Consider the following 23,632-nt stretch of genomic DNA (forward strand, 5'->3'; position numbering starts at 1 on the left):
TTGCCGTGGCACTTCGTCCCATTTCAAGCCCGACCGCAGCGCACGCTACGAGCAGAGCCGAAAAAATTCATCGCCACGGCAATCGTCGTCTTTGTGCGTCTGTCATCAGTCAGGCACAGTAAATATGGCGTAATCCCGCGCCAGTTAATGTGCGTCATTGCTTTAGCTGGAAATAGCAAACACACAACAAAAAAAGTCACCGTGACGATAAACTTGTTTTTGTTGTTGCTGCTCGATCGGTTTTATTGAAACGTAGCGCTGACTGCGGTTCGACATAATGTAATACATATTAGGTGAATTCTGCGCGACAAGGCTTATCTTATACATACCCGGTTGCTGGAAACATTCCGGACAAAAAAAAAACGCATCGGTTGCGAGATTCAACTGAAAATTTGTATAGAAACGAGAAAAGTTAAAATAATACAAAAAAAATTTTGGAGGCGGAATTTAGGTTTCGTGTTTCTGCTTGAAAAAACGAGTGTGCTGCCCGAGGGACCATTGCGAAAACTCACCTTATGATGATGTGCGAGGCGCGACATGTTCTGCACAAACCCGAGGTTTCCACTTATTTTTTTTTTTGGCACGGCACTTTGGCAGTTTAGAGCTGAACACTAAATTATACCGGATAAGTGGGTACCAGAAATAATCCACGGCAGTCTCAGCTTACATTAACTGAAGAGCGTGTTGGTAACACTGTGTGGCAACAGAGAGAATAAAACGAGCTCGGGACAAGGAACGATGAAAGTAAAACGGAGATCAAGTGTTACTTGTGTCGCACCCTGGGTCTAAATAGTCTAAAAACTTCTGGGGCACCCGTTTTCTCGCCTAGCGCGTCGGAGAGGACAAAACATATTTCCATCTTCGTGATTTGCTGAGCTCCTTCGGTATTGATTGCAGCGATTGGCTTTCGCACTTGCTCTGCGTAAAATTAGAGGCTCCATATCTCTTAGATTGAGGTCACGGACAACCTAAGAAAGGCACGGCGTGGCGTGCCCCATGATTCTCATTATCGTTCTCAAGGAGAGTGTGGCATGAGCCGGTAAGGACGACGAAAAGTGAATTACAAAACAAGGGGCATTGACATGTTAGCGAGTTTTCGTAGACCGCCTATCTCCCTCTGCTACGCGTTCCTCGACGGAGACGCCACTGCAGCGCATGCGCAGCCTTGACCGCAGAGTTCCGGATCTCGTGAGGATAGCAGACAGCGTTGCGAGATAGCGGAAGCGATTTACGAAAACTTCGTAATAAGCCAAGCCCCGCGTTTTATTTTTTAACCTTCAATGACTATAGAGCCTATAGTTTGCAGCTTAAAGGGCCTCTGACACGCCCCAAGAAAAAATGTTTTTTTCATGCTAGGCGTTAAAATGGTGTATCAGGATATCACCAAAGAATTATTTCACTTTAGAGTTGCGTAGATTTTTTTATAAGAAATAGAAATACGAAGCCCATTTCAAAGTTCCCGCCAGTGCACTGTGACGTAACAGTCTACCGCAAGAGGTCGGGGCGGTCAGAAGGGAGGCATCGCCGGAAGTCACGTGAGTTGTATCACTACTCGTGCTTACCGCGACCTTGCGTAATATCGTTTTTATATCTTTGTTATTCTCCGCACCTGCGCGAACCATCCAAGCATACAAGGTTTCTTTATTTGCTTTTCATCGTTTAATGTTGCTGTAACGGTAGAAGAAGAGGAGTCAGTGAACCCAGTAAACAAGTTCTGCTCATGTTCTAGACAAAACACGTACTTTATGCTCGACGTTTACTTGTACTTGGTACACTCACCAGTTCGTATTCTCTAGACGGTAAACATCTTCAGCCCGGAAAGTATCCGATGATTTGACGACCTCGGTGTCTGAACCTTCAGCAATGCGATTGGGAGTGTCGTATGCTACACATCCTAATTTCTGCGAGCGTTCTAATTTTTATCTTCAAAACTCGATAGCTTGTTTTGTGCCTAGTATGGATCTGTACTATCGGACTGATGGCATGCACTCGTGCACTGGCTTGTACTCGCAACGCTTTCATCATTGACCTCCACACGTCGATCTACTGACTCTTCGTCTTCAACTTTTACAGCGCGCAAACTAACAAACGGTGCAGTGATAAAAAGCTAGTGGAACTGAAACTTCGTTTTCTACAATCGCTCCTGGAAAAGACAAAAAAAAAAGTCTTAGGCACGGTCGTGGGGAGCACGAGGAGTGACACTCACGTGACTTCCGGCGAACACAATTGACTGACGTAAGTCAATGCGTCCCTTCTGACCGCACCGACACCTTGCGGTACACTGTTACGTCACAGGGCACTAGCGGGCACTTTGAATATTTTTGGCGTGTCAGATGCCCTTTAAGAGCATTTGCAAGCTGTTCTAAGGAGAAACTGAGAAAAATAAAATTGTTTGCTTCTTAAATGGATCCTGAACCTAACATTTCAGTGCCCATAATAAGTGGCGCACGATATTTCCACGTGTCAGGAGCCGCCGGTGTGCGGGAGCACACGCTGCGAAATTGACGTCTAAAGCCTGGTTCAGACAGTTGCGTTTGACTGCGTTTGACTGCGTTTGACTGCGTTGCGGCAGCGAGAAACCAGGACATCCTAATCCGCAGCACCGCGCTACAAGAAGCGCTACTGAACCGCTAACACGGTGTAGGACATCCCTGCTGCTTATATCGCGTGCCATGATGATTCCCTGAATTGGAGTCCACGCTTCATACGAAGCACAGATGTGCCGGTGACTCGCTTTCGGTTCTCGACGCAACGCAGTCAAACGCACTGAAACGCAAGTGTCTGAACCGGCCCTAATAGCAATGTGCGCGACCAAAAGCGTCGCTGTGGTCAGCTTTCCACGATGGGCCAAACCATGGCCATATGAGCATTGTTAGATTGTCAACTTTGACGGTGTTAGTTTCGGATTGCGATGGCTCCTAGCTTCCACTGTGCTTTTTAAACACACCACCGAACTCGTCGTCGCACCTGATGGTAAGTAGTCAGGATAACAACTGGTGACGTCACGGCGAGGCAAATCCCAGTCGTGACGTCACGAATCGAAACCATAAGAGGGCGCCACCGAAACATCTCGGCGCGAAAAGGCTCATCCACACTGCCCAATTTTCTTACGTTTAGTTACGTTACGTATAAGTCACCGAAACATTTGTGTCTCGAATGTCGCGTGTCATGCTTTCTCCTTGAACTGGTAGCCTCGCTTAATATGAAGCACAGAGGTCTCGGCGACTTCAACGTAATATTTCGTAACGTAACTTAACGTAAGAAAATGGGGCAATGTGAATGAGCCTTTAGTCCTCAATTCACACCTAAGATGACAGTAAAACGATTGGTATCCGCGAAAAAGGAGAATGAAGACAAGCTTACCTCCACAGCGGGGTCTGGGGTGCTATGTTACGCTTTTTGCACTCCCAGGAGACTTGGAAGAGGGAAGTGACGTCAACGACTAGAGCAAATGCAGATTGGATGTTGACAGAAGAAAACAAAATCAACATCCAATCTGCATTTGCTGCGTTGTTGACGTCACTTCCCTCTCCCTAGTCTTCCGGGAGTGCAAAAAGCGCACCATAGCCCCCCTGGTGTAAAAGGTAGGCGAATAATTGGTCTAACAGGCACGTAGCTTGCACTTGGAAATATGAAAAGCCTGTGTTTATTCTGCTAATGACCGGAGCCCCTACGTTTAATTGTAAGCTTAAAGGAGCCGTGAAACAATTTTTATACTTTCGCTAAATACTACTTAGAGTCACTCCCTAATTCGTTAGTGACTGAATAAACTTGGTTTAGTTTTCTTTCTAGCCAATGACACTCGCCAACAAATTTCGAGAAATATGAGCACTGTTCCTCCCTTCAACTCGGAGCCAGAACAAGCGTCCACGTGGCCTTTTGCCTACGCTATACCGCCAACGTTAATCATAGCCACGCACTGTGTTTGGAAAAGTAGAAAATGCGTGCTGAGGTCCAGGGATTGTAAGAGTTCGCCTACGCTCATCACCGCAGTGGTTGGACACCTGTCACTACCCGAGTGTCCTCCAAGGCATTGATTATTTCGAGCTGACGTCGAGTGCTCACAAAGTTCTCGAGTCCAACCCATGAGCCGCGCTCCACTGTCGTCAGGCGGATTGTTTGGATACCACAATTACGTCATGAACCTTTGCGAAGGAAAGACTGAAAAAAATAGTCCCCTTTTATTCTCGCAATTTCATCGCGACAAAAAAGCTTCTGGATCAGTGCCGGTCTGTGTGAGTATACTTGGCCCTCTGCAAAGTCATGAACAGTCCAATCCGATATCGTTTCATGACCTCTTTAAACGTGAATGGAGGACTATGACGTCAATTTTATTACGTGTGCTCGCGCCCACCGGCAGCTGCTGGCTCGTGGAGAGATCGTGCACCACTCATTATGGGCACTAAAATGTTTGGTTCAGTATCCCTTTAATCTTGCCTTGAGGCAAAAACGCACCTTGCTCAATGGCCATACACGCGAGCCTTGTTGCGACACCTGTGTCGGCTCGCTTTTACGAGATAACAGTGGATACAAACCAGTCTTCTTTTTGCAACGGGTGACTGAGGAGCATTCAAGCTTTTCATAATTTGCTCGTGGTTACACCTCAGTGTGTGGTAACGATATTGCGTTCGGTTGCAGGCCGAGTACAGCTCTCGGGTGGACTTCCTCTCCAGGGCCAAGCTCCGTGTGGAGCAGGACGAAATGGAAACAATGGGAAGCATCAACAAAATCCTCCTGGAAAACATCTTGCCAGCTCACGTTGCGGCACATTTTCTTAACAACCGCAGGCTTTCCGAGGTGACGAACGGTCAACGAACTAAGAGAAAATCAACTACCGTAGCTTAACCTGACTAATTTAGCATAACCCCTCATACCCTTTATGTAGTCGGCGACAGGCTAAGAGTGAAGTGGAAGCTCCTCGCACCACTTTCCATTTTAGCAGAGCGAACGCTGGAGAGGAGGCCATCTCCTCTTCAACGTTTGCTTAAGTAGAAAGAGGGTTTGAGGAACCCCCACTTCCCTCTTAACCTGTCACCGGTTTTAGCGTATCGCAACCTACCTCTACTCCACCTAGCCTAAACTAAGCGAACCTAACATAACCTAACCACACCTATCTCAGACAATGAACCTAACATCTATTTAAGTGAACTCATTGATTACAAATATTTTTGAAAAGCTCTATGACTAACTATTTTTATTGTACGCAAAGCGTACCTTGCTAGCCTGCATAACATCGACTGTAAGTGAGGAATTCGTATTCAGGTAAAGTCAATATTCATACCGTATTATACTTATGAGCCAATTAAAACTTACACATAAATTTTGAATAAAGCAAACACTCAAAGAGCAGTTAACACGTTGTTTGGGTATAGAAAACGAATATACTAAAATTCACGACCAACGAATTTTCGGGGAGAGTTGCCTTTGAAGTGAACGCGTTTGTTACGAAAACCAACCTAAGAGGTATAACATTATATTAAAGGGTAATTAAAGCGCTTTTGAGATTCATCTTTTGTGGTCATAACTCAATCTACGGTTTTGAGCATCCAAAAAAATACCTAAAATACATTTATGCGCGGCGGCTCTCGCTCGTCCACGCGGGAACCCATCGCTGGCGAAGAGCTGACAAGCACCGTCTATCGTTCGACCATATTCAGCATATTCAGCGATCCTGGGAAAATATGAAGGGGCTTAATTCAGCAAGGTTCGGTAGCGCCATCTGTCCTTTTGCGCCAACAATAAAGCCGGGTCACAAGACAAAACAATACAAAAGACAGTCTGCATACAGTTTCAAACGCGAGATCCGTGCTTCGAATGCCGCATGGCAATTTCAAGGAGAAAACTTGGCACGCGGCATTCGATCCGCGGATGTTGCGGTGACTAGTGTTTGCAGACTGTCTTTTGCATGATGTATGAGCAGGGTGACCCCGGCTTTAGTGTCGATAACTATGATCACTTTTTAATACGTAAATCGGTCGCGCATAAATGTGATTCCGGTTCTTTTAGAATGCTTAGAGGTCGTAGATTGAGTTATGACAATAAAACAAGGTCCTCAAAAACACTGTAGTGCGCCCTCAAGGGTTATAACTTAAAAGTTGTAACTAGGATTCCGTGTTTTCGGATAAATAGAAAGAAACTTCGAAAAACACCTGCCGGTAAAATTTTGGAAAATTCATGTTTATCTGATAAGTTCTGAATTTCGATGTATACCAGTGACCAAATAAAAACACAAAAAACGGTATTTTAAAATTATATTTGATTAGCAGAGAGGGTCAGTGGTCCTGACGAAATGCCACCAAAGTTATCTTCCAAATCTAGTACCATGTCCATAAGCGGTCTTACCACTTATCTCCTCAAGGTTAAATAATAATAATAGGGTGGTTTCATTTGAATTCGACCAAGCTTGTCGGGGTCGGTCCTTAGAATTATCTGTCAAAAATATATGTGAAATCCCAATCCCTGCGATGAACAAACTTGAACTGTTTGAGCTATGTAGATAGTTTTATTTTGCTTATAAGCTTACACACGTAATACAAAGTACAGCTCACAAAATGAAAAACAAAAACGCTGGTATCACGACACAAAAAGGCACTCGATTTAACTACTAATGTATTCACGTTAATAAAATACATGGTGCACAACACTCCCCCGTCTATACATGCAGAGGCTTTTACGAAACGTCTGGAATTTGCCTACACAGTTAACAAAGTCACACATTTTGAAACAACATGTAGGCACTAAAATACCGACTATGCAGTTCGCTGAAGACGGACTTCCCCTTTTTCAAGTCGCCACACGTGTGAGAGGCGGATGCCTTTTTGAACCGGTATGGATCCCCATTCGGCTCTCTTGGTTTTGCGGAAATCACTCACGTCGTCTTGCTTTAAATTTAGGAGAGTCACATTTTTTACACACTTTCCCACCTTGTGCACAAAGTCCGTTGATTTCTGTATGGCCTCATCCACAGGCGAACGGAGGTTGTGCACCGTCGCCTGATGCTTCAGTAGCCCCCCTACTCCATCACAGGCGCTCTTGCCGTGTCCTGAGGCAGAAAAAACCCACTTCACCTTCGGAAGACCGGCTCGTTGGAACTCGTAGAGCTGAAATCTATTCTTAAAGTGAGCTGGTGCACCGTCAGATATATACGTTAATGACGTATAAACTGGAATGTTGTTCTCCAGCCAGTCCTCAATGCACCTTAGAGCGAGTACTGCGTGGGCAGTGTCATGGCACAGGTCTTCACACACGACACCGAAACATTTGGGACCTTGCGATGTCGACGCAACACATGTGAACACGGAGATTTGACGCTTGTGCCAGTGATGCTCTTGTATTTCGTGTGGCAGGGTCACCGTCCAGTTTTCCGCAAAATCAAAGTTCATGACAATATGCCTTGTGGTCACCTTGCTCTTCTCAATCCGAACAGCTTCCCGTTGACTTCTACGGATGAAGTCGTGAGTAGAAAACCTTGTGGCCCAATTTTGCATCTCTTTCAAAAAGGCGTTAGAGTCCGCAGTCTTATTCACCAAATTGCCATTCTCCCACTTGCAAAATCTAATCTCCTCATCTGGAACCAATTGTAATTCTTGTAAGGAGAGTCGATCAATGCTAGGGCATTTCTTGCATTCGCCCCGTAAACAATTGGGCGTTGAGTCTGGGCAAAGGCACAGAGCGACAATATCCTCAGCCGTTATTTTTTCTTCCCGTACGCTGTTGAGGGCAGATAAGCACAAATCAAAATTTGTGCAGCACACGCATGCACACACAGTTTGGTCAGGGTTCAGCTTAACCCATTTTGGTCGCAGCGAATAAAATTTGGTCAATCCTAATTTGGAGTCCGGGTTAGCTTTCTTAAACAGCTTGTAGGCTTCTCTTATGGACCTGGTCATGTAGCGCTTGACAACGGCTTGTTGTTCCCCATCCTTCATAATGTTTACAACGTCCTTTTTGTTGGGGCTCTGCCGGGAACAGTCGAAATCATCGTCGGTGTAAAACCGCGTGGCTGACTGCACGATGTCCTCGCCTATCTTAGCGCCTTGGTATGGCTCGAGACGATCCCATACGCCAAAACGTTCACGAAGTCGCTTGGCCTTTTTTAGTATGTAGCTTGATGCCTCCGGGATTAAACGTGCGACCTCGTTAACAGTTAAACTTGCAGGCACAAGCGTGAGCAACTGGCATCTCTCCTGGTAAGACGGTGTCTTGACAAAGGCTTCTCTGAGGTTTGCCCACCACTCGTCACAGTTAAGGCAGGAAGATTCAGTCCCAGAGTTTGACTCACTCGTTTCCAGGCTATATGCTGTAGCCAACTTTTTACGTACTTGTCTGCTGTACGACACTTCCATTTCCCGCTGTTTTCTTGCCGCATAGGAGTGACGGCTTTTCGGGTTTACGACAGACGGCATGCGCAAGGGAGTTGTCTCAAGCCCTTTAGCAGATATTTCTTCGTTAATGTCATCTACTACTTCATGTTCTTCAATGAAGCTTGCCGGAGAGCTTGAAGATGGGTCACTCACCGCACAGGCTGAAAGTTGCTCACCGGTGCGTCGAAAACAGTTCTGGCAGAGCATATCCGTCGACAGAACAGTAGCAGCTTTGGCTGGAGACAGAATTCTTTTCAATGCTTCAACGTTGAGGTCGGTTACGGGTCGAAAATGTCGGTTGCGGTATATCACTCGCTTATGTCTCTCAAAGTAGTCGGCACAGGACTTCCTTTTGACGCTGAAAACTGCAGCCATGACTGAAACGTGGACGTGAGAAATACGAGTGGCCACCTAATTCTACGTTCAAACCCGTGTGTTATTCCTTGCCGCGATCTTTTGCTTGTTTATTATTTCTCTCTTTCTGCTTTTATCTTCTTCTTGTTTTAGTATCGACGACTGTGTGAATATAATCGCTGAAAACCATCACCGAGAAAGAGCGCGCTGTATGTCTTTTCATTTAAAGGGGAGGGAAGTAATAAATAGCGAAAAACGACGATAATAAAATCGGGGGATAAATGAGGACTGCAAACTTTAGGAAACACGTACAAAATCAAATAGACGAACTTAAAAGAGATAGACGCCGACAGAGAGTTCCTCTTTGGTGTGGTGCTTGCGTGCCCAAGACTGGTCTTGCCGGCAACTGCCAAAAATCACATTGATCATAACTAAGATGCGTTGCGACCCCTGCGTAAACAAAGTTCCGCGCGTTCAGGAGATCGGCATGATAAAGTCAAAACTCTACACTGTTCGTTTCCTCCCCTAGATAACCTTGACTAGACGGAGACAGACAAGTTTGCGCAGTGAGGTCCTTTGGTCAGAGAAGGATAGTTGGGGACAGCGAACCGGTCCGATAAACAGCCTCGGTCGGGAGCACGAGGTCAGCAAAGCTTATCGTAGGTCAACGGGGTCAACTAAGCTTATCAATGATTGTCTCAAATGTATCGTCTGAGACAATCATTGCTCTCCCTCGTGCTGATCAAAAGGGACCCGCGTTTGAGTCAGTTCGATGAAGAACAGAGTGCTACTTACGTTAGCACCCCGTTTGATGCAAGAAAAAAAAACTGTTTGTTTTATTATTTTTATTTTGAAGAGGAGTCGTCTTCAAGTTCTACGTGGCTGTCAGAAATATTTTGTTCGTGATTTCTTAAACTACGTAAACAAATTACAACCAGATGTCCAACTCTCTTGGTGAAACGCCGGCTGCCGCTTTCGGGAGCTCTACGTTCTTAATTCCTACCAATTTCGCTCCTGTTCGTGTTTCAAAGTAAAGGAAATGACAAGAAGCTTCCTTTAGCCGTGAAATTTGAAGGCGAAATTACAAAGCAATAAGAACATTTTAATCATTGTTCTTTCTATAGCTATAACGGCTTTTGCAATAATAGTAAGGGGTTTCATTTCTCTCACAAACCGGGCTATCGTATGTAACATATAGGTTGCATATTCAAGTTCACTTAACCGCACTCTGCTTCAGCGATTTAATCGGTAAGAACACTCGCCCGCCAAATCTCAAAATATAATGTCTAGCTTGTCCCGCTCTCAGACTGCAGGTGGCATTACTGTTAACGTGAATGGTAGGTTTTGCCCTCCGTAACGTATGTCAGATGTTCCAGGAGTCGTCATGAGCATATATAATGGCAAACTGATCACGATGGACTGGCTTCTAAAACCGATTGTAATTATTGAGGCCGCCAGTACCATTGTGGTGAAGCCAGAATAGATGAACCAAGGATTGAGTGACAGGTTTAAAATTGGCTTATTTAACTGGTTGTCACCAAAATACAACAAAAATATTACACCCAAGACTTATATACACTATTTCTACACCTTATGGGCTATGAAGTAGAGAAGTTAGAAGAAAATAAAAAATGGCCTTTTTGAAAAAATGTATTTCGAAATTTGTATATTTTCAATTTTTGTACATATTTGGGGTGAAATCAATAGTGTTCAATAAAATCGATAAACAAGAAACACATACCAATCGATAGGCTATTTAAATAGCTACGTATTGATATATGTCTCATGACATAGCTTCATACCGTTCGTTTGATATAGCTATCCCAATGTTAGTCGAAATTGCTCTGGGTGGCATGTTTGCGATTTTATGTAAAAATAACTAAAAATGGTAAAAAAACTATAATTTACCTCTAAAAATATAACACATCGCATACTTATAGTATAAAAAGTATTAAGAGTAAGTGATAACTCAATATTTTGTAAAGACCGTCTAAACTTGAACAGAAATGGAATCGCGATTTCCACGCATTTCACCCGGCAGCGTTCCATATTTTTTTTCTCTCGAACTACATATTTCTAATTTTTTTGAAGGGCAGTTTTGTTCATCGCAGGGATTGGGATTTCACATATATTTTTGACAGATAATTCTGAGGACCGACCCCGACAAGCTTGGTCGAATTCAAATGAAACCACCCAATAATAATAATAATAATAATTCCTTTATTTTCCGTCGAAGATGGGGGAGGTGGAGGAAGAAGCTGCTATAGAGCAGCTTGACGTGTCCTCAACCCCCTAATGAGGACAACAGGTAATTGAACTTCCGGGTCACGACAAAAGCCAGTGTTGGTTTCCAGTTTGGTCCATACTATATGTGCTTCTTGCATTGCATTGATGCGGAGATTGCATAGAAGGGGGTAGAAAGGGGGGGGGGGGGGGGGGTCAGCTCAAGCTTCTCTGTTACATGCTTTACCAGTCCACCTCCCACGGCTGCGAGATATAATAGTGGAATAGGGCTGTGCGGCTGAAGTTTTACGGCGCGTACGCAGAGCGCCACTCTTCCCTCTAGGGAGGCGGGGCGGCCGAGAAAAGCTCACCGGAGAAAAGCTAACCGGCATTTGAGCGAATGCGAAAAAAAGCTCACCGATTGTTTAAATTATTTCTTTTTTTAGCTTAGCGGATTGTACGCTACACGCGGCAATTTAACAGAATTACAATTCGTCACTTCATTAAAAATAAGTGTCCTCTTTTTTGTAATATTCTTGAAGTTCATTGGGCATATTTACTGATTCCTCAGAAATTAGTAATCACCCATTCTGTATCTTAATGATGCCGCAAGTATAAAATCAGAACATCGGACACACGTAAAAAAAAAACCTACAATTTACAGCTTGACAGTGTGCCGTCGGTACTGCCAAATAAAGAGGTTTGTTTTTTGCGAGCGAATTTGAATAGCGGTGTGTGAACCGTTTCAGCCCCGAAGATTGTGGGGTGCCTGATAAATAAGTAGGCGTTTGTTGATTTAATCAGTGTCGGCTAAGCTGTGTTCTTTTTGTTATTTTAATTAATAAAACATTAGTTGAGAGAACAGCTTCGTTTTGTCGTGTTTGTTGTTTTCACTCCGTTTTCGCCGTTTGTGCGGTTTCCATCATGGTATAACGTTTACCAACTCGTCCAATTTGTTACCTTACAGAAGACTAGTTCTTATATAGGTCACAAGGAACAACGGTGACAGTGCGCAGCTCTGGAATTCATGGGTGGCTCGCCATAGAGGGCCACTATCAGACAAAGGCAACGTGTGGAAACCCCAGCACGAACGGCTAGAAAACGTGCCTGTCCGTGGAAGAAAGAAACCTCGATATCCTACTGACCGTCCTATCCTGTTTCCAAAGGATAACAAAAGCTTTAAAGATGATTTCAGGCACCATGTTGTTGCGCATGCACTTTCGGATTTTCGGCATTTACAGTAGTACTTTTTAGGTCTTAGGCACACATTATTAAGCTTTCGAACTTTTTCCTGTTCTTCAAGTTCATAAAGTTTTCAGTTAGGCTTTCGCTGCCTAGATAGTGAACTACAGAAAACACTCGACCGCAAATATTAATTTGGGAGCAGTATACCCAATAACCTTCATAAATTTTACAAAAAATTACATTTTTTTTACAAAGCTGATGAATTTTAATGATAATAAATTGATATATCTTGACTGAAGTCTCAGCTTAAAGGGGTCATGAAACGATATCGGGTTGGAATGTTCATGTCTTTACAGAGGCGTACTGGATTAGTACTGGTCATTGTTTGGCCCAAGTATACTTGCACGGACCGCCACTGATTCAGAAGCTTCTTGGTCGCGGTACAATTTCGAGGAATAAAGGGGACTATTTCTTTCAGTCTTGGCCTTCGCAAAGCTTGATGACGTAATTGTATGATCGAAACCATCCGCCTGACGACAGTCGAGCGCGGCTCCTGAATTGGACTCGAGAACTTCGTGAGCACTCGACTTCGGTTCGTAATAATCGATGCCTCGTTGGACACTCGGGTAGTGGCTCGTGTCCAACCACTGCGGTGAAAAGAATAGCCGAACTCTAACAATGCCTGGATCTCAGCACGCGTTTTTTACTTTGCCAACCCCAGCACGCAGCTATGATTAACGTTGGTGGCATAGGATAGGCACCAGGCAACGTGGCCGCTTGTTCTGGCTTTGAGTGGAGGGAATGAACGATGCTCATATTTCTCGCATTTATTTGCCGACTGCGATTACTTAGAAAGAAAAACTAAGGCAAGTTTATTCGTTCATTAACTTTAGAGAGTGATTCTGAGTAGTATTTAGCAAAAGTAGAAAAATCGCTTCATGGCCCCTTTAGGCGTTATCGATTTCTCCGGTGAGTTCTTCTTCTCTGAGCTTTCCTCCAGATCTAGTGATTAACATAAACCATCTAATAATCGCACATTTCCATATATGCGAAATAAAATAAGTTTACGAAGGAATTATTTTGTCAAGAGTGAAGTATTTTCCCGTACTTGATATGACAACGGGGTCGGAGAAATTAACGAACAATTAACAACGGACAAAGTAACTCGTGATTTGTTGTAATATTCAGGTTTTTGCTTCAAGTGTTTCTCCTGGTTAATGTTGCAATGTGTTTATTTTGCTAAACATTTTTTTTTGTGACAGCAACTTTATCACGAGCGTTACGGCAACGTGGCGGTCATGTTTGCGTCCATTCCCAACTACATCGAATTCTACGACGAGACAGATGTCAACAAGCAAGGTCTCGAATGCTTACGGCTTCTAAATGAAATCATATGCGATTTCGACAAGGTGAGATTATCTTCTTATTTTCTTTAGCTACTTCACTGCATGTTTCATGATAGCATGCGTGCACGAAACCTACACGAAAAAAAAATAACGAGGAAAACATGCACGAGACATTGCGCGCCACGAATGCATGTGGTACAGGTGTGCAACCTCCTTATCGTGTCTTTTAGGTCGCTCTCAAACGCATAGACGTGTACACAATTAGGGCAACAGGCCCACTCGTCACAACCAAGTCGTCATAGGAAAACTGGTCATAGGTGAACTGGTCAAAGAGGGCATCTCATTCTAGGTGAACTCGTAGTAGGGAAAGTTGTCGCAGTGACCTTCTCGTTCTTGGAAAGTTTGTCACAGACTTTTTTTTAGAGAGGGCGAGGGAGGGAGGGGCAGATAAAGGGGGGAGGGGCTTTAATTTGGAAAGTGGTTGCATCGAACTTGTCGCAGTTTCAAACTTGGCCTCTCCTTTTGCTTGTTTGCAGCGGGCGGTTGTGGACGGCTTTTCGCGGTGTTATCTTTACTTACGACGTCCCTTTGTTATTAAACCCTTTTTGGAAGCTTTGCTAGGTCGAAACTTATTGCGCAATGACAAAATAGTGGTCACCCTGTGGTATGCGGACCTCCGCACCAGGATGCTGGGAAATGTAGCAGTTGAGTTTCGTCTTTAGAGGCGTCTTCTATGTTTTCTATCCAAACCAAAGGGGTCTTTCATTCGAAGTGGCTTCGAATACGGATATATATATGGCAACGAAATGTGTGGACCTTCAGAGAGCACGATCGCATTTCGTATGATGGACCGAATTAAAACCTACCGTGACGCTCCCATGCGTCTATGCGTAGGGTATTCTTATACGCGTAGCCGACAAGACCACGACGCTGCTTACTGGGTCTGTACAGATAGAAAGCATTGCAAAGGCCAAAGCCAACACCTTCAGATGCACTATGACGACTTGCCCTACTTAATGAGTTTACCTACAACGAGTTGGCTTGTGATCAGTTCTCCTAGACCCAATATTTTCATGTTTCGGAGTGGTTGTTGTAGTCTGTCATGGGCTAATAAGTTTGCTTCCCTTTACAGCACGCGCGCGCACGCCCAATCAAAACACGGCCGAAGCTAACGTGCGCTAACTTGTCGGGGACAAGCTAACTTGTCCCCGACAATATAGCACTCTCAGGTACGGCCCAGAGCGCGATATTTACAGTCCAGCACGTGGGTGTTTGTCGCTTCGGAAAGCGAGCAAAGCACGCGGCATACGCACAAACTCTTCGAGATGGCAGCAGAAGCTTTTTTTTTTGCAGAAAAATCTATAGAAGACAATGTCGTGCTTTTATTTTTTGTTGGAAATTACTATTTGTCATCAGTTATCGAAGCCGACTTGCAAATGCAAGATCGGCGAAAAAGGTAAATTTTGACGAAGTGGACAAGTGCCCAGTTGACCTCTTTTAGAACTTCCCCGTGCACGAGATGCCCTATGACGACTTGCCCTATTTGACGAGTTTACCTATGACGAGTTGGCTGCGACGAGTTGGCTTGCGACGAGTTCTCCTAGACCCCACAATTAGGACTAATTTGTTTTTATCTTAGAAATGTGGGTGACTTGGTTGTAGATCTAGTTTTTCTGTGAGTCACTTTTATTTGCCTTAAAAAAAAGTGAAAGCCGTTTACAAATCCCTGTAACGCCGAATTGGAGCGCAGCTCTTGAGGAGGAAGAGTGAAGGGTACTGAGGGGAGGGTAGACCCTTCCTCCTTCTCCTCCTCCTCCCCTCATTCTTTAATATGCTCCGGGGGGTCACGTGACCTCGGGGGGGGGGGGGGGGGGTGTCACGTGACTTCGGGGAGGGGGTCACGTGACCTCGGGGAGGCGTGACCTGGGAGTCACGTGACCTTGGGTGTCACATGGGGGTCACCTCAAGGTCACGTGACCCCCAAGGTGACCCCCACGTGACCTCAGGGGGTCACATGACCTTGGGGGTCACGTGACCTGGAGGGGTCACGTGACCTCAGGGGGTCACGTGACCTCAGATGGGTCACGTGACCTGGGGGTCACGTGGGGGTAACCTTGGGGTCACGTGACCTTGAGATGACCTTGGGAGGGGTCACATGACCTCGGGGGTCACGTGACCTTGGAGAGGAGACCACGTGACCTCGGGGGTCACGTGACCTCAGAGGGGTCACGTGACTTGGGGGTCACGTGAACTTGGGGGTCACGTGACCTTCAAAGGGTCACGTGGGGTCATCTTGGGGTCACGTGACCTTGAGATGACCTTGGGAGTGGTCACGTGACCTCGAGGGGTCGCGTGACCTTGGGGGTCACGTGACCTTGGGATGACCTTGGTTACGCCGTCGCCGACGCCGACGGCGACGCCGACGCCGCTCAAGCCGGGAACGGGCCCCTGAGAGCTGCGCTCTAAAAGGAACTTCGACCATTTCTCTTCTCTTCGTTCGGTTCAAATTTGGCACACTAATTCTACATGTTATTACGTATAAATTTCAAGCCAATATATATCGCGATATAATTATTTTTTGATGAACCAATGAGTTTTACGATTACGCTTTTCGCGTAACCTCAGTTAGTCACATTGTTATGACAGTGCCATCCCTTCTTCCAACCCGTTTATGCAACGAACAGGCGACGGTGAAGTCAACGTGGACGCATTGACGCCACTACACAAGCGCATATCTATTCTCCTAGCCCAACACCTACCTTAGAAATAGGGGAGTGTATGCACCACCATAAGGTTTTCTGTGTTCAAGAGTATTCACCGTTTGTTCTCGAAGTTATATTCGTAGCCCTAGAGCAAACAACCACAAAGCAAGAGTTATGTGCTTGTTTGCTCTAGGGTTACGAATCAGGGAAGACAAAACTCTTGTTCTGTAGAAGAATCTGGAGTTGGGCAAGTTGGTATATCTTAGATTTGGAAAAGCGCCAGAAAACAAGGACAACAGAAGGAATAGGCGAAATGATGCGCTTCGATGCGTTTTGTGTTTGTCCACCCCTCTTTCTCTCTGCTCCAGGATGCGTGTTTTGTTAAAATTATGCAGCTGTTCACACTAACAAGCTTGTTCCAGATAGCTCAACTATATCCCACAACGACTTTTTGTATTTTGCTAAATTTGCATTTATGATGAGCAACCGAGGTAATCGTACCATCTGAGCTCCTGCTGGGCTCATGCCGACGTAGAATAATCTCTTAAAATGTATAAAGAGCATCAATCACATGTGGTCATATTACGTGTGCGCGTCTTATCAGAAGTGTGCGTGCTAAGTCAGTGACGTCATTGTCAATTTCTCACATAAATGTGACAGCAAAAAAAAAAAACTGCAATCATTAGAACATGTATTTTCCGTTCACAACGCGTTACATCAACTTGCCCATACAACAAGGCCATAATTTGTTTGTTCTCGTGTATTAGGCTACAGTGACAGCTGCATTTACTTAACCCTTTGTACTCTTATCTTTTTCAGCTGCTGCTCAAGCCCAAGTTCAGTATCATAGAAAAAATCAAGACAATCGGCAGCACGTACATGGCTGCTGCGGGATTGCAGCCTGGGAGGGAGGAAAATGGGGTAAGACATGGTGGTAGTGTTTAGCAACACGTACGAATGTGCTCCTCGTTATTCGCTGCATATGTGGCCGCCCTGTTGTTCCACAAAGCGTTTAAAAAGCCCTCTTAAAAATCCTTTTCTATGTATCCCTTTCGGGAACCTTAGAACGTTCGCAATCAATATTAAATTGTGGCGTGTCAGTTGCGCGAGAAAATTGCCTAGCTTTGCATGCAGTTGTTGGGAGCGGGGAAGAAGAGAAAATATCAAAACGGAAAAAAGAACGCGAAAAAAAAATCGAAAAGAAACATTCAGCCTCAGAATGCCGAAGCGGCATAAATAAACCGGGGAAAGCGCACACACACACACGAAAAACAAAAAAAATAAAATATAAGTGACGCGCTTCTTAATGGTATGCAGCATTGGGATAGCGAGGAGCTAGGAATATTATTTATGTATCTTCACTAGAAAATAAATGCAACCAGCCTGAATGCAAATGTTTTATTCAGCATTCAAATATTCATAATAATACGGACTGAAATAAGAAGGTAGGCTAACAAAATATTTATTCGTCGCCTTTGTCTTGGAGGCTTATCTAGCTGCCACCCAATTCAGTTATGTAACAGGATTACATTACAAGATCTCTTTGTTTTCTGGACGATGAGGTAAAACTGGCCTATTAACGATCACTCGATAGGAGTCGTTAAGCCGTAGACATTAGTTGATTCTGCTCGAACTCAAATGTTTCAGATCAATTATTTACCAGGCACTCCTGCCACAAATTTCATCCTGCGTTAATCTTTTCGCTGTGCTGCAGATAGTGTTATGCGTTACCCACGCACAAGGATGCCGAAAATCTATAGGAAAAAGTGCAGAGTAAGTGGGCTCTTCCGTAAAAGAGAGCCCGAAGGGGAAATAAAAGGGATACTCTTGAAAAAAGAACTACATTTGCACAAATCTCTTTCCGTAAGAAGGCACGAATTTACACGAATAATAAGAAAAGTAGTTCAACGTGAGTTTTTTTGCACAAAATGACCATATTTGTAGCCACCATACCTTATACACTCAAATATAATCAAAATATTTGCTTCCTAAAAGTAAAACGTTAACATAAAAATAAAAGACGGCTTAGTAAACTAACCTGTTGAGAATTTTAGACAGTCTCTGGATGTTTCAAAGTTTGCAAAAAAAAAAAGAAAAAGAGAAAAACAATCACTTCGTAACTTTACAAACTTTGGACTCGTTTTTGTTTTTAGTATCAGTATAGGAAACTAACACTTCTAGCGTCCTGTTCGAATAGACACTTTTCATAACGCCAACAGGCAACATCGGCGGTCGCCATTTCTTGCGCACAAAGGGCGTAATGGGATCCGAATCCTCGCCGACTCCTGACGCTGCCCTGGTTCTCGACACAAGCTAAGCCGAGTTCACGCTGAACGCTGCTGCAGCTTTCGTCTCCGCTACGGAGACAGAGTATGTGCCCGAGCAATGGCGGACCCGGATGATTCGCGCACCAGCTATTAGCTGAGGCTCGCTTTTGAAAATGGTCAATTGTCGCGCTATACCCAACAGAACAATGTTTAGCAATTTTTAGTGTTCATTCCAGGAGCTGACATGTTGTGCTAAAGATATACATCGTATCATCGTGTAAATGCTGTTTCTGTATTATCATTCCGGAGTACTGTAAGCACTAAACTTGGCCAAACATATCAAAACGTTGAAAAGCTCTTTAACGATCGATGTTTATTGGAAAATGGTGGCAACACTCATATACTGCCCCACACACACGGTGCGGACACGACATTTTTATGTTGTCCCGTTTTATTTCTACAGCTTTATATTAAACCTGATACTTCACAGTTGAAGTTAACCTCCCGGGTGAACACATTTTAATAGAGAGATCCCGGAGAAAGTCTGACCGGAGAAAAGCTCACCCACTTTTGTGCGGGTCCGGAGAAAAGCCTACCAGTATTTTGACAGACCCAATGGAAGCTCACCTCGAATTAAATGATTATTTAAAGTGGTTGTTATCATCTAATAGCAGTAGTGCTGCCGAGGTTTGAGGCGTCTCTCACGCAGGCGTTACACCGTACAATAGAGCTAGCGCGAAGCGATATTTCCCATTTTACTTAAAGAAAAAAATTACCACTGTCAAACTTTTATTGCGTAAGTTTGTGCCTCGAATGAGCAATTTCCACCGCACTAATAGCATTAATAGCAAGCAGTAAAATGCAAAAAAAAAAAGTTCATCGTTCGATTACGTTCACAGTGTCACGCGGTGTACTTCTTATCAGGTAGCTATAAATATATTTAAAAAAAAGGAATTAAAACAAGTAAGATTTTTTTCATATTTATTTGACTGAAATCAGACTAATACCACTCTTGCTAAAAAATGTTGATGATTTATCGATATATGCATTTTTAAACATGGCGGGTCGTTAGATAAATTTTTCCGATCAGTGAAATCAACGCGGAAAAAAGATTTACCGAATTATGTTTTTCGTTCAATGCCTAACATGTAAAATAATGTTTTTTTATATATTTTTTTATAAATATATTCTGCTATACTCCATTCACCTTTAAGCTGAGAGTAGAAGGTCCGCTTTCAGTGCGAGCTCGCTGGCTTCCGCAGTGCTTCAGTTGCTAGGGTGCCTTGATGTGCGCTTCGCATAGAGCGATGCCAACTGCCTGTTTCCCTTTCCCACACCCCCTTCCACCGCCATTTTGTTCCTCTTATTGTTTCCCCGTGCGCCGGAAAGTGGCCTTTGTGTCCATCGGTCCTCCCATCTGAAGGGGGAAATGCTAATCCTCCCTCCGTGGGTTCCACAACGCTGCTCCGAGCTTGTGAGATAAGGTGCTTGTTTCCGGGATTATCGCCGAGGACCAAAATGGCTGCTGGTTTGTCGGCGAGTGGTATTAGAAAGGGTGGCATCACCCTAGCAAAGCGCGCATGAAGGCTCCCTAGCTTACGCATGCTTGCGCGTGCACGCTTCTGTTAGCAAGGGCAGAAAGCTCGCGCTGAAGGCGGCGCTTTTACACTCAGCTTAAGGGTGAACAGAGGATAATGAAGTGCAGAATTACCCTATGCGTATAATGCAGCCCAGCATACCCCAGTTGAGTAAACGTATTTCACTTGAGTGAATGCTCGACTCTGAGATTCGTAAATGAGCTTGTCTCCGCATCCGTCAAAAGGCCGGTGAGCTCTTCTCCGCATCGAACATGCTTGCGGTGAGCTTTTTTTTCGGTGAGTTTGTTTCCGGTGTGCTTATCTCCAGTAAGTTTTTCTCCGGTGAACTTTTCCCCGGTGAGCTTTTTTCCGTCGCCTTTTCATGGCAGCCAAAACCGGGGAACTCCTTGTTCGTGTTCACTCTGCCGCGATTTATTTATTTAGTAACTCTACCAATTCTATTCAGTCTTTAATGTATTTATTGTCAAGTGACATAATATATCGCACATTTTTTTTAGCACGATTAGACTGGTCATCTCCATTTACTCTCAAGGTTAAGGGACTTATTGTTACAGACAAAATTGGTTCGGTCCCAGTCGCAATCCAAGATTAAGACACAGAATTTTTTTTTTTTTTTTTGTTCTAGTAGAACTGTGTCTGAAATCCACAGCGGTCGAATTTGAGCGGGCAAATTTTCTCGAAAGAAAGGAATCTGCATCAGTTTGTCCCTGGCGCGGGCGTTGTCCTATAGTATACTTGGCTCCGCTTGTACCGCTTGCCCCGAAGTCACGTCCAACACGTGACTTCGGAGCCAGCAGTACAGTCGTTCCCAGAAGTGTCGGTTTTTATTATTAGATACGTTGATGACATTCTGATATGCTCGGCTGTCAGAGACAGTACAGAATATCAAAAAAGGTCATAGTACAGGCCGCGCCTGAGTTGAACTTAGCAGCGAGGAGCCTGGTGAAGGTGTGCTGCAGTATTTGGGTCTGAGGTTGAACACGCTAGACGGGTTGGGCTGGTAACATGGAAAGCTCGTGGCAAAACGCTTTTTGCATACAAAGGTTGACATTCGAAATTGGTCAAACCAGGTGAAGTCTTTGCTGGACAACGGTCTAAAAAAATATTGTTAGCACAAAGTACAGGAAGCTGTTAGGAGGCAATTGGTGCGTGTAAAAGAGGCGGGGTATCAGGGTAACATTGTGTAGGGGATCGCAACGAAGTGCTTGGATGAGTTCGGAGATGTAGTGAGGAAAGAAGCGGAGAAACCAGACAGGGCAATGACCATTCCATTTTTCCATAATTTTTCAAACGATCCGCTGGTGGTTGCTGAGAGTTTCAGGGTTCGAGTGGTTTCTACTTCCGACTTCAAGTTGAACAGGCTTAGGCCGTTTGTGCGTGGAGCACAGGGTTCTCAAAAAGGGGCATAGAGAACCCGCTGTTAATTGCCAGCGCAGAAACCAGAATAGCGCGAATCGTCCGCGCACGCTCCACGCCGAGAGGGGCGCCACTGACGCGAGGTAATACGTGTGATAATATGTTCCGATGGGCTGTGCGTTCTCGCACGTGGGGCAAACGAAACGGTGCCTAAATGATAGACTCTTTGAACACATGAGGGCGGTCAAGAACAGATCTCTTAATTCTGAGATTGCTAAACCTGTGCGGGAATGCCATTAAGCAAAGAAAAATGTTATGCAAAAAGAGTCTCGAAGGAGACAATCAAAATTATGTCTGTAGGGAAATTGTATCTGTCACCCGACGATAACACCAGATGGAGAGGCCCAAAACCTTTTGTTGTTGTAATTTTTTTTTTTTTTAAATTGGGTTTGTTGTTTTCTTTATTAGGCGGTAGTTTGGAGACTGGGAACGGATGCACGACGAGGGTGCGCTTGGTTAGGTCTTCGGGGAAGATGGTTTGTTCTGAATTATTGCCTGTACCACTGTTGTGTACGAGATGAGGTCTGCACCGTGGTTGAAGGCCACAAAGATGCAGGCAAATTCCGGCTGACGTGTCCGTTGTGCTGTGTGCAAGTTGGGGTTATTGCTTGAACGGAGGTCATGAAGAGTTGTACCATGGTGGAAGATCCCAAAGACGTGTGGAAATTCCGGGAGACACGTATCTGAGAGATGATATATAAACGGCTGTGTCGATAAAGTTTAGTAGCTGCGTTTGAGACGTTTCGTGTTGGTCGCCTTCGTCGGTCGTCTACGTTTGTTTGTTTGTTTTTAATGTGGAATTTTACAGTATTGTTTTATATATTCGTGGCTTCCCTTCCTCCCAGGATAAACCAAGAGATGACCACAACGTGGTCAGCTTGGTCGAGTTCGCCATTGCACTCACGGCACTGCTTGAACAAATCAACAGGGAGTCATTCCAAAGGTTCAAGCTGCGAATAGGTACGACCGTCTCACCCACCTGTCGCTTAACGGGTCTGTTGATTCCTATTATACCCGGCTTTTATGATATCTTATGATCAAATCGTAAAGAACGCGCGTGCATAATTAGCTCTTAGGAGTGACCCTACAGCCCAACGCTCTGTTTACAGACAAGTCTGCGTTTGTCCACATCAGGTGTGGGCGCCGCTCTTGCGCAGAAACCAGATTCACGTGAATCGTCCGCGCACGCTCCACGCCGATGGTGGCGCCACTGAGGCGAGACATGCGCATCACTTTGCGGTTGATATCTGGTGCTCCGAGCAAAAATATACCTAAGTACAACGATGTCATTTTCAGTTACTCGCCCTTAATTCAAGCTCTTTTCTGAAACCTTATTTTTAGCTTTGTTTCAGGTGGAAATTGAAGTCCTAAGTTTATACCAAAGCATCGCTGCTGACACAATCTCGGAATTAGATGGGTTTATAAATCGCACCTCTTTGAGCAGTGCGTGTAATAGAAGTGCCTTGGGTTTTGAGCGGTTCCTTTCAGTGGTGAAAATACGAGAGTTAAAACGCAGCATTATAGATCAAGGAATATATTGCTCTGTCGTCCCATTTCATTCAGTTCCACGCACCTCTGAGTCAGTTTATTCAGTTGAAGTGCGATAGGTCATGGGAGCATAAAGCTTTCTGACAGAAGCCAATCTTCAGGTCAGGCTAGAAAGCTGGATTTTGGTCATCTAGATTTGAAGAATCTAGCATCTATGACTGAATTTTGCATTGGTGGCCTACATCAAGGCTCTGCCCCTTTCTTCGGACAAGCGGTGAGCGAGAATACCACAGTGTGTAGAACACTATGTCAAACCGCGTCTAGCATGTGGTTCTATACTGGAAAGCATCATAAAAGAAAAAAAGAACTAAAGAATAAAAAAACGTCCTTCCAATGATTTTTTTTTTTACGACAATTTTTGCAGTGAGGTGCATAAACAAAGCACTCGCGAACTTACTAACGGACTAATTGTTTACGAAGTCGCGCGTAGAGAGGAGATTATTTATATTACGTTAATTACAAACCCTGGTAAATTGCTTACAAAGTTCGAACGCGCAATGTGTGGGTTGCCAGATCATTGGGAGCTCAAATACGCGAAGGAATTGAGTCGAGTATTTCGCTTCTAGCTGAAGTTTGTGACAAATAGAAAGACCAGCCATAGTCGCGCTGTATATGTTGTATTGATAGAAC

General features: G+C 44.5%; 1 protein-coding gene across 1 annotated transcript in view; it reads left to right on the top strand.

Moving 5' to 3' along the window:
- LOC120847950 (adenylate cyclase type 2) overlaps window positions 1-23,632 on the top strand; it is a 55,201-nt gene that overhangs the window by 20,435 nt on the left and 11,134 nt on the right. The window contains exons 5-8 of the mRNA XM_040219897.2: window positions 4,639-4,797; window positions 13,388-13,534; window positions 16,993-17,094; window positions 22,300-22,414. Coding sequence (XP_040075831.1) covers window positions 4,639-4,797; window positions 13,388-13,534; window positions 16,993-17,094; window positions 22,300-22,414 — 523 coding nt within the window. The remainder of the gene's footprint in view (window positions 1-4,638; window positions 4,798-13,387; window positions 13,535-16,992; window positions 17,095-22,299; window positions 22,415-23,632) is intronic.

The sequence above is a fragment of the Ixodes scapularis genome, unplaced genomic scaffold (assembly GCF_016920785.2).
Source record: "Ixodes scapularis isolate PalLabHiFi unplaced genomic scaffold, ASM1692078v2 PGA_scaffold2__306_contigs__length_199485367, whole genome shotgun sequence".
NCBI lineage: Eukaryota > Metazoa > Arthropoda > Arachnida > Ixodida > Ixodidae > Ixodes > Ixodes scapularis.